The sequence below is a fragment of the Hippocampus guttulatus genome, chromosome 8, assembly GCF_054856545.1.
Source record: "Hippocampus guttulatus isolate MCC_2025c chromosome 8, RoL_Hgut_1.0, whole genome shotgun sequence".
Taxonomy (NCBI): Eukaryota; Metazoa; Chordata; class Actinopteri; order Syngnathiformes; family Syngnathidae; genus Hippocampus; species Hippocampus guttulatus.
The window spans coordinates 6,804,135-6,816,590 of NC_141268.1; the positions used below are offsets into that span (position 1 = coordinate 6,804,135).

General features: G+C 40.8%; 1 protein-coding gene across 1 annotated transcript in view; it reads right to left on the reverse strand.

Annotated features, from left to right (window-relative positions):
- The window catches only part of LOC147200966 (metabotropic glutamate receptor 4-like), a 199,845-nt gene that overhangs the window by 38,609 nt on the left and 148,780 nt on the right, over positions 1–12,456 (reverse strand). Inside the window, exon 7 of the mRNA XM_086118830.1 lies at positions 4,203–4,403. Coding sequence (XP_085974956.1) covers positions 4,203–4,403 — 201 coding nt within the window. The remainder of the gene's footprint in view (positions 1–4,202; positions 4,404–12,456) is intronic.

Below are 12,456 nucleotides of genomic sequence, written 5' to 3' on the forward strand. Positions count from 1 at the left end.
CGACCTCGAATTCTCCCGCCCCACCTCCAAAAAACTCAAAGGGGGCCGAATGAAAGTCAAGAGTCCCTTTAGGCAAGTGTCTCTGCTCGGCAGATGTCTGAGGATTGAGGTTAGCGAGATAAAAGTGCCGTGCAACACTTTTAATGGTCACTGTAACATATTCATTCTCCAAGTTGTGTCACTGAAACCCAACATACGTACAAATCCATCACTATTGTCACAAAAAAAACACTAACCAATAATTTAAAGCATGCGGATCATCGATGCCCCGCACCAGATATATGCAGCATTAGAATTGGTCCTCGTCAAAGGTATGATTTGAGAGTTTGATAAACATGTTATTTTTTTGTTTGTTGTTAAGATCCAGAATCTCACCACTGTTACTCAAAGACCACTTTTTCAGTTTCTTGGGGACCACCAGAGGTCAGAGGGACTGACACTAAAATGACCTGAGCATTAGGATTTAACCCTAACCCTACTAGCAATAACACATCCAAGCTAACTCTAGCAACCCACCTAGAACCAACCCATAAACCTCGCAATCCTAACCCTACAAACCATAACTCCTATTCCGATTTACTCTAACCCTGATTATCCAAAACTGTTACACCCCTAATCCGCACTAACCCTGACCTCTGATCCTAGCAACCCTACACGGCAAACTACAAAATATAACTCCTCGTCCTTTTTACTAGAACCCTGACTAACCACTAACCCAACTGCACCTAAGCACCATGAAATGCAAACTCTAATTCTAGCAATCCGAATCCATCCTAACCTCGAACCTGGCCCTAGTTGACTGTAAAACCTACGTAAATATATGACTCCTTTCATAACGCTACCACGAATCCCAGCCACCTTAATTTGGGTTGGAACAGCCAGGATGTCTGTTTATAGCATTCAACATTGGTTGAAACTCGGCCTGTTGCCCAGAGCAAGACAATTTGACGGGTATTAAGCCTTTTAAAAAAAAGGAAAAAAATCCCAGTGAGAGGCTCTTTTTGTTTCCTTGAATAGTTTTTAAACTCTCTCACATTTATGGATTAAACATTTAATTGACATTCTGCCAAAGTGACAAGTAGATATTAATTAGAATTGAAAGGAAAAAAAGATAGCTCGCACAGAGCACGACTTCAAATGAATAATTTATCTACACGAACGCTGCAAAAACCAAGCACCCACGCACACCCGCATGCACACACACACACAAACACACGCTCACGCTCACACACACAGTTGAGTTTGTGAGTTTGTGTGAAAGAATAATAATTGCCTTAAATTGCTACTCTGCATATTTTAATAATATGGAATGTGGATCAGTGGGATTTTTTTTTCGGTGTGTGAATAAGTGAGCAATTAAAGTGCAAGTCATGGATGTGGACATGACTGATAGCTGGCAGGAGGAAATGCAAAGAATAACATTATACAATTGAGGCAGAGGTCATAAACACCCTTGAAATCATTGTGGCGAAGCATAACGCTCCTAAGACACTTACTCGTGGAAATGGAAGTCTTGCCGGCATGTGGAGTTTTAAGAACCTTGGGTAAGATGTGCAAAATCTGATTCATTCTTGCTTTAACTTGGAACGAATCCTAAAAGTGTGAAGATGATCTTTTAGGAGTGAAGCGTACATTTGCTTAGATGACTTTTTCGATGAATACTTAACGATGTTAGTGTAGTTTCTGGAGCTCTAAATTTAGGACCAAATAAAATGAGGGGTCAAATAATAATAAGAACAAATAAGTGCGCAGAAGACAACATTGCAAAGTGATCATCCCGTCCGTATACTGGAAGGCTAACAGACGTCTGCACAAACACTGTCTAGAACATGCAGGAAGATTCCACACGTTAATTCATTTGAGAAACAGGTTTTGTGCCTCGCTCAGTGCTGCTGTTTTGATTCTCAAAGAAGTTCAAATGGGCTCAGCAGTTGAGTCTGGATTAGCAGTAATGACTATAGTTTCAACAGAGTTCTGAGGTTCAAAGTTTGAATCTTGGCTCTGGCTTTCCTGCATGGCCTCATTGTGCTTGCGTAGATTTTCTCCAGGTACTCTGGCTTCATTCCATATACTACAAACATGCATTATCGATTCCTTGAAGACTCTCAATTGTCTGTAGGTGCCAATAATTGACTGTGTATATATGATCAACCGTTGGTTGTGACCAGTCCAGGCGCTCATGCAAAATCAGCTAGGAAATGCTGACTTTGGAAGGATGGATGATTCATAAGAATCATTAATAGAAGTGGATATAGGGACCATGCGAATGCAATCTTCATACAGTTCAAATCTATAAAATGCAATTACCGAATTTTCCGCACAATAAGGCGCACCTAAAAGCATTCAATTTTCTCAAAAGGCGACAGTGCACCCTATAATCTGATTCGCCTTATATGTGGTGTTATAACAGTCTCTTTATATTCCCCAATGAGTTGTTTCCATATTCGTGTTCCTATGCCATTTAGTGGTTATTAGCAGGAACCAATTGTAACCTAAAAGGGTTCGACCTGAATCTAATTGACAACACACACTCAAACAGCCAACTACTTTGTGAACTCTGCGCAGCCATTATGAAATGAAGACTATACCAAGGGCATAGTTAACTATTGCCTAAATGAAGGAAGAAGGAGACAAGAAAGACTTGTGGATGTGAGCCCACAAGGTTTGGGTGCCTTTTTGTTGAATCAATTGTCTTCATAACTTTTGTCTTTCATTTATGTGTTTTGTGATACCATTTGGACGTATTTATACGTAAGTGTTTGTAACCAGTTTTGTTACAGCCACAGCGGTTGTGAAGGCTCTCTATAAAGCTGTATTGTATGGTATTGGTTTTCCCTTTAGTATACCACCTAGTGAATGCATAGAGCAACCTCATCCGCTATTGTAGCGTCTATTTTAATTAAAGTGCATTATAATGCAGTGCGTCCTATATCTGACAACAGTTTAAAAACAGGCCATTCAGTGAAGGTGCAATTTATAATCCAAAGCACCTTATAGTGCAGAAAATACGGTAATTGGTGGAATATAACCTCTTCAAAATGACGTATCAATCATCAACTTTTACCAAATAGCTTCAAAAGAGATTTAAAGTCAAAATGTGTGCACCTTTTTTTTCCCATACAAGATCCATAGAACAAAACAAAAGGAAAGGTGCATTTCATTCCAAGGTATCAGTTTTTGGAACAAGCTTGACTGATAACAATTCAGTCCGTTTGTGTTTTCAAGAAATTTGTTAACGTGCAATTACTAAAAAAAAATACATTTGATAATCTGAAACATGATAGATTATGAATTAGAAATTACAAGATTGAATCAATTTTGCAATGTATTGTAAAAATATATGTGTAAGTATGCCTTGACTGTCATATAATAAATAATAACAAAAATAATTCATGTTTACATTCATAAAGACAAATGCTATCTTTAACTATGTTTCCTTTGGAGGCATGATTGGAAAACTGTGTTTATTGGAGCAGTCCAATTTGTATTTGTTTTGTTTGGGGTTTTTTTGCACCATGGACCGGTTTCCCTTGAAGACATTTTGACAGATCAACAGCAAAATAAATGACTGAATACAACACAACCTTACACTAAAGGTAGTTGTTCTTCAACGAGCAAGTCCTATTTTTGGTGAACTCTTTTTCTTAAAAAAAAACTAACAAACCAAAAAGAAAGAAAGAAAGAAAAAAAACTCTCAAAGGTTGCACCTAACACCAGGTGCTTGCTGAACTACTTCATGTGTTCAGATGGCTTCATTGCCTCATTTGCAAAACTTCCACGACATATTACTAGGAGCGAGTTTGGTGTAGTGCGAGTGAGTCAACTAGTAAAAACAAACCAAAAAATAAATAAAATCGTATTTTTCTAGAAAGACGTAAGCTATTTTTCGCTCATTATTTGGCTTGCTACTATTTTCTACGACACTCTCCAAACATGCTCATTTTCTTTCCTCATTTTGTTTTTTTTGTGGGCTGACTTTTTTAATGTTTCACGTGACCAAGATGAGCGTTTTGGCAGAGGCACAGGTGGTTGATTTTCCAGACAAACTTCTTTGAGGCTTTTTTTTCAAATTAATATATTTTTTGTATGGAATCTGTGTGTGGTGTGGTACTAAATGACCGGTGGTTTGGTGGCTGCATTCAAGGGACAACATTTATTTGGTGAAAATCGGTAGAGGGTGCATCAGTGGCGTGCCAACTCACCTTTAAAGTTGAGGCGGCGTATGTGCTTGAGCAGGTGCGTGCCATTGATGGGCTCCATCTTGGCGCAGAGGCCCACCTTGCCCGGGCACAGCTCCTGGTGCATATTGTGTAACGCGTGAGCCATGGAGTAGACGGCGTCAATCACGAACTGCACCTTGCCTTCCTGCTCATAGTTGGAGTCCTTCCCAATCCGCTCTTGATCTAAAAGAAATGAGTGGATTAGGAAAATGAATAAAGAAACCTCCATAACTTCATATTGAGAGACTTAACACGACTTTTATCTTAGAGCCAGTCTGAAAATTGAGTGGCTTTTGGTAGAATGCACGTCTCCACCAAGGGAACTTATCTAAGTCAAGTCAATGTATCTCGTGCCATTTCACAAAACCGAAGTTCTCTTAACTCACTTTTAGCAGGTCAAGAAGAAAATTCCTCATACAGTGTGGCAGGGCCGGCCTATGGCTTAAACAACCACTAGGTGGGAGCACATTAATTCCTGTGTTGCAATATGTACAACACTGCATGTATACAGTATGTACAACTTTTTATGCCACTAGCCGGCCTTGAGTCAACCTATTACAGTCATACCTCGGTTTTCGACCATAATCCATTCCAGAAGAATGTTCGAAAACCAAAACCACGGTCTTTTGAAAAAAAAAAATCTTTATTGAACACGTCTGCTCACAATGAAACGCTAAATGAGGAAGCGTCACTTCCTCGTCTACCTGAGGAAGCGTCACTTCCTCGTGTAAGGAAGGCGAGAGGAGCCAAGTGGCGCATTCAAGTGCGCTCAGTTTCAGAATCAGAATCAGAATCAGAATCAGAATCATCTTTATTGGCCAAGTATGTAGAACACACAAGGAATTTGTCTCCGGTATAACACGCTGCATTAGTATCATCGTAAACAACAAATCATTGAACCATTTTAGAGTAACCAGTAGCAGTATTTGTAGTACAAGAAGAGTGACTACGTCAGTGACTGTTTAAGGAGTTAATGGCTAGAGGGAAGAAGCTGTTTAAGTGTCTACTGGATTTGGTGCGCATGGATCTGTAGCGTCTGCCTGAGGTGAGTAGCTGGAAAAGGTGGTGGGAGAACCGATTTTCGGTCATAATCCGAGGCATAAAAACCTCAAAATCTTTGGTCGAAAACCGATTTGGTCGAGAACAGAGATGTTTAAAAAATGAGGTTTGACTGTACAGTGTATTTAACCAATATAAGACGACTTATGCTCGAGGAGCCTTGTTTTGGGCATCGAGTCTCGACAATCCATCCTCACCGAGTAACATTTCGAATGTCCCGAAATCATTCATATTTTAAAATTCCAGTTGCCTGTGCCAAGCGGAGTGAGTGTCACACGTGCGCCATGTGCACACAGTGCCGATCGAAAGTGTTGCTGAGCTTTAGTCCAATCAATTAACTCTTGCCTCAGTGTGCAACACTTAAGATTAAATAGTGCAAAGGAGGTGAGTTGACCTGTAGGATAAGAGTGCCTTGTTTGACGAGCGGCCTGCAGCAGGCACAAACTCAGTGAAGTCATTATTGGGTGCAACAAAATACATTTATTGCCAAAACTGCGGCATATATGGAGCCAATGGGAAGAACTAGCTCAGAATAAATTTGTGTTTACTTTAGGGTGTCTGTTTGCTCATTCCCTGAAAAGGCAGATCATCTCATTTGATTAGTTCTTTTTTCCTTGTTCAGTTTTTCTGTAAATTAAAAAAAGCCATGAATGACAAGAAAGATAATTGTTTTAGCCCTCAAAAAATAATTTAGCAGAAACAAGTATACAGTACATAGCTATTCCAGAAACATGGTTATTACCATCATTCCATACATTTTCTGATCCGCTTATCTTCGTGCTGGAGCCTATCAGAGCTGTCTTCGAGCAGTAGGCGGGGGCCACCCTGAACTAGTTGCCAGCAAATCGCAGGGCACACAAAGAGGAACAACCATCCATGCTCACAATCACAGCTAGGGACAATTTAGAGTGTTTAATCAGCCTGTCATGCATGTTTTTTGGAATGTGGGAGGAAACCGGAGTACCCGGAGAAAACCCACGCAGGTCCGGGGACACATGGAAATTCTACACAGAAAGACTGGAACCGGAATCGAACCCTGCACCTTCGCACTGTGAGGCCGACGCGCTAACCGGTCGACCAATGGGCCACCCTTGTATTTACCAGTCTTGCTAATCTACAGCTGTAAGTCAAAATTTGGTGCTGGTCTATTGCATTTGTTAAGCACTGTGCAGTATATTTTCATAGATTCCTCTGAAGTTGGCTTAATAATTTTGTCCTAAATTTTCTAACAGAACAGTGGCAGAGACATAATTTCCCCGGTTGAGGTAAACACGCATGTTTCTACCTGAAACAATAGTTAGAGTCAATATCTTGAGCCTATACTCAACGACTTCATCTGTCCCTGTGTCACTGAGTGGAACAGAGCATTGTAGACAGCGCAATTCCGTGCCAACCCCGCTCAGAATGATGGGATACCTGCATCGGCCTTCTGCGGGTTCTCTTATTGTCGTTGTAGAGAAAGGGCCTTGCCTATCGCAATTAACTGCAAGCTAAATATGTGGAGCTCTGCTGACAAGAGAATCAATTCCAATATGCGGAGTGCAGGTCGGAGGTTGTTTCTTCTTCTTATTATTATTATTTATTATTTTTTTTTTTTATGTCCTGCGGGAAATCTTATCAGCGAAAGAGGGAAAATCTCCTTCTTGTCTCCGCAGAAGGATTACATGGATTTGTGTGAGAATTACTTGGTAAAGTCTACATGTTCATTTGCCATTATCTTTTACCTTCAGTGCATACTTGTCATTTTTCATTAACTTCAAATTCTATAGCTCTCACGGTTCGCAGACGCCAGAGCTGGGGTTGGAATTCACTCACAGAGCCCTAGCGAGAGAAATTAGGCACGTAGCAAATGTGGACATACATTTGCTCAGATAATCCACTCAATGTAATAACTTGCGAAGAGTGCATTAATCCCGACCCAGGCTGATGCAAAATTGTTTTTTTTTTTTTTTTGAGGGAGGTGATGATTAATTGCTTGGAGGTGCACACAGCGGGCTTCGAGAAGCAGATGCAACACGCCAATACTAACATATCCACCCCCACCACAAAAGACAAAAGAAGTGTGGATTAAGCATTGACTAATTAGCAGCAACGAGGTAATCGCCGAGCTGCAGGTACTAATATGGCAGTTTGAAAAGGAATTGCCAGTCAACAGGTGGGTGACTGGCTCTCTTTTCAATTATTTTCAATGAGCGAAGACTGTGGCGAAAAAGTGTTGCGCAAAGCTCTTTATAACAACCACTGCTGTATACAAAGTGCTGTACATGGAGCAAATATCATATATACAACAATCAACAATAAATAATAAATTAATAATGAAGACAGTAGAAAGAACAAAACAGCAAAACTCAGATCAAGTCATGCTGAGTCAAAAGCCAAAGAATACTAATGAATTGTGAGACGAATTTTAAAGATTGGCAGCAAGGGGGCTTGCCGACTGTTCAGTGGAAGCTCATTCCAAAAAGAGGGACCAGCAACGGAAAAGACTCGGGACCTCTCAGCCTCCGCTAAGTTCTCGGTACCTCTAATAGTATATATATATATATATATATATATATATATATAAATAATAGTCCACAGACCTCAGGCACCGGGCAGGTGTGTAGGGGTGGAAGAGATCAGAGAGGTCAGGTGGAGCGAGGTCGATAAAGATTTGAAAACAAATAATAGGATCTTAAAAATAACTCTAAAATGTATAGGGAGCCAGTGAAGGGATGCCAGAGTCGGAGTTATGTGCTCCATCTTACAAGTACCAGTCAAGAGGCGAGCAGCAGCATTCTGGACCAACTGGAGACGTTTAATGGAGGATTTTGTTTGTATTCCTTTGTTTTAGGTTACGGGAAAAAAACAAACAAATAAATGCAATTGCAGTATTTATTTCAGCGAATAGCTATGGATAGTCTCCACACACGCACATACCAAAAAATGTATGCTTGATTGGTGAATCTGGACTTTGGGACGGATTACTGTTAATATAAACTTCTTAACTCTTTCCGGAATTGAAGTTTAATAGTAACAGCCACATTAATAACTTCCGGGAGAGGCCACTTAAAATTGCATTTGCTAGCCTTGACATCTACGAGCCAGAAGCTGAGCTGCAATGCTTTTGTCTATGGAGTATTTGTATGATGAGAGCATGAGGCAGTTAACCTTCCAGTCCCTTACCAAAATGTTCCATGAGGGAATTCCTCAGTTCAGTTCTGAAAAATTGGATTATGAATAAATGTATTGTCCAGTTATGCCCCCATAGGGGTTATGCTCAACTGATTTCTGCGCTCGGCAAAACAAGACGAAGCATTTCCTTCTGGTCACTCGTAGAATGACTCCGATGGCAGAAGACCGGGACAAAGCACCTGCAGAAATAGTCTACAAATTCTTCATTTAATATTTTAGATGGCTTCAAGAAGATGACCATGTCCAATGTCCCTCACGTTAGCATCTAAAAATCCTGCCACAACAATGTTTTCCGGTTTGGTGACTTGACAATCATCATAAGGTCCATATGGAAGTAAATTATAATGCATACAGCACAATGTCATGTTTGAGCTCTTTGCTTGAAAATTTATTTCAACTTTCACCCTTTCATGCACCCAGTAACCTGATAACATGGGAACCTGTCCACTGTTGTAACCGCTGTCCCTGAAAGGGTTAATTTAGGATCCATGACTTTGAAATTTTTGTGAGAATGGGTAAAGTTGGATGGCTTTTGTTGTGAGAGAGCTTTTTTCCATATACCGGTACTTCTCAGTTAACAGTATAATAATCTTGTTTGTTCAGCTGTAATCACACAAGGGTAAATGTTAAGTGTTTGCAAGCACAAATTATTTCAAAGTCACAATGCATCGCTCGAGCGATGTTTCCAATCACTGCTGATCAGTGTTAATTATTTCATTTCATATTCATACGTATGGTACAAAGGTTTGTTGATTATTGTGTGGTTGTGCATTTGAAGTCACGTGTCTGATCTTCAATTGCATATAGCAAGAAAATAAAATCACTCAATCTTTCGTTTTGCTGTCGTAGCCTTTGATATGTTGATAATAAATGTTCATTTTGGAGCAATTACAGTACATACGAGGAATTAAAGATGCTAAATAAGTCTTCTGATGATGTTATGGACTCCTGGCTGTACGTATTTATGCGTTTTCCAACATCAGGTTATTCATTATTCAACCGGCGTCGCCGATTTAAATCCCAATTTCAATCTGGAAGGTGCTAGACCCCTCCAAATCAGCACCCGTCACCCCATCTGGGCCACATCTCATCTCCTCGCCATTCTAACGATCATCCCGTGAGATTTTCATACGACCATCGGGAGGGTACGGCTGCAGTAATTAAAGGACCACGGGGGCTTCGATTGGACACACTTTGGCTGATGTGAAAAAGAAGCCTCAGGGATTCTGTGAACGAACGTGGGCGGCAGAGCAACTGCGCTCCGGCGGGGCCATCGACAGGCCACCCACGCTTAACTTTCTATCGACGTTTGACGACACTATGCTCCTTGACGTTGTTGCCGTCTCGTGTCGGCTCGCCAGTCTGGAGCTTTCATGACGGTGTCGGTCTTTCAGGGGCTGCGTTTGAAGTCCACTGATGACGATTTTCATTCAAAGGTAGACTTTCCTGCTTTTCATTTGAAGATACTATTTCCAGATTTTTTTTGCACACTAACTCAACCGTGACATAAAAGCATTCAATGAGATGAGAGGGGAAAAAAAACCCTGATGTTAATGGAGACAGAAGCATTGCTCACAGGCGGCCTTGCTAAAGAGGTGTTTGCACAGTAATAACTGGGCTGAATTTAACTATTTATTTGCCCCTTTCTGATCAAAAGTCAGCAAAGGTCAGATTATCTGATTTCTTTCACAGATAATCATGAGCAGTTATACTTTCATGTGACGTGAAGTGGGACAATAGACTTGAAATCAAGAGGCACACATCAAGAATTCTCGCCGATTTAAAGCCATTTTCCGATCACAGTCAACGAAGGCCCAATTATCAAAGTTTATGATAAGTGTTTACCCTGTCGCGTGTGCTGTATTAAGGTTGATTTGTACGCCCAGATCACCCTGAGTTTGGCTGAGGCACGGGCTACAACATTTTACACGTGCTGACAACTGGGCCAAATTGGATGATAGCCGACACCCTCTGATTTATGTCAGCAAAGGCATGATTAATGAAGATTGTCCTGAGCGATTATCCCGTGGTGTGGGGTGTGTTAAAGTGATTTTTCATAATTGATATGTTCAGAAAACAGACAGGGAGAACCATCAAATATTGAACCCGTACAATATTCGATTAATCATTAAGCTACAGACAGACAATGTCTCACACCGCTTTCCAATAAAAATCAGCAAAGACTTGACTCTTGAATGTCTCTAAGAGACTATCCTGAGTAATTTTCCTCTGGTGTGTGGTGTGTTCAGATTAATGCTCAGAAATGTACAATGATCGGTTCAATCATCATAAATATTAAACCTGCTCAATATTTACAATGACAGATCTTGACGTGCGTGTGGTCAACATCTTGTTGCGCCAAACCACATACTGTGATTGTGACATCCAATGGAATGATAGCCACATAGGAAACAACCTGGGCTTGCGCTGTTGCTAGGCAAAAATAGAGAAGTAACTGGTCTCTTTGTAGAATGTGTCTCCCAAGTCACTCACCTCAATAAAAAATGGCACGGAGAAGATCTACTGGTGGGCTGAGTCAAGGGTAGACAGAAGAGCGAGCAGGAATTAGACTTTTTTTTGTAATATAATACCAGAATTTCCTTCGTATCAACACGTTATCTACCTAACCTAATCCATGCCGTCCACTTGGTTAACTGTCACCCACTTCACAACAAGCTGAAGCATGATGCTATGCTGACGTTGGGCCAAGCACATGACAAACTGCTCTTAATCAACTCTTTTGCATGGCTATTATGGAGCTCCAAAAGTTTTGTACATGCAGTCAAAATAACTGACACTGCTATGGTTTTCTTGTCAATGCGTGTCAATTACAAAAATAGGCAGTGTGGCCAGGTATTCGGATTTACCCAAACTTTGTCCCCGTCTCATGCAAATGAGTGACTGTAGACCAGGTGCGTCAAACTCATTTCACATTGTGGGCCACATACGGACTCGGTAGATGTCAAGTGGGCCGAACCATTAACATGATACCATACTGAGCTATAAATCACCAAAATCTCATCTCTTTCCTTTGTTTTAGTCTCAAGAAGCATTGATTGGCGCTTTCATATTATTTGCTGCGTTGGGTCTATCTCGGTGACAGACTGAGACTGCTGTTTTCTTCCCCGATCAAAACAATGTTGTCTTCTACCGTGATCAAAACAGTGTTAGCGGATAATCCAGGAATTACATTTTATTTAAAATATTAATTCTGTTTTAATGCATTTTTTTCACTTTTAAATTATCCCGCGGGCCGGATCGAACCTCCTTGGGGGCTGGTTCCGGCCCGCATGTTTGACACGATGCTGTAGACCCTGCCCATATACTGCAGGGCCAATGTTAAGTCCATTAAATTTGTCTTGACCGTGATGACGGGGTTAGAGCCTGACCACTGGATAGGAGTAACTCATAAATGCAGCAAGACGGCGAGAGCAAAAGTGAGTCAAAAGGCTAAAAAATAATTTTCACCCATCAGGGCAGATCGGCATATACTACGCTTGTGTGTACATGTCTCATGGACACATCGCCAAACACAATCGCCCCCACTGCCACCATCTTGACAAGTTCATCAAGCAGTCTGTGAAGTTCCGCTTATCAGAAGGTCACTAATCTATGCATCAATCAAAGCTCAGTGCAGCTTTGCTTACCTTTTGGCTTTGACATGACAGCAGGGGTGTGACACAGTGTTTCAGACACCCCTTATAGACAATATTGACAATATTTTTCACGACAAAAAGCACATCACCAAACAGGGATCTCACGAAAAGTATATTCACAGAACTGGTGATCGCATCTCAAATTACTCATTCAGTTACTCAATGTGACATGTGGGCCTGTTCAGTTGAACACAACTATATTATTTCTGTCAATCTGCATGAATGGCAACAGGTGCTTTTCAGGTTAATTATACAAAAGTACCTTTTCCCATCGAGTTGAAAAACATGGAAGTACAATAAATACTTCCTGTCAATTCTCATCACTGGCATAGATCGATAATTTTCAG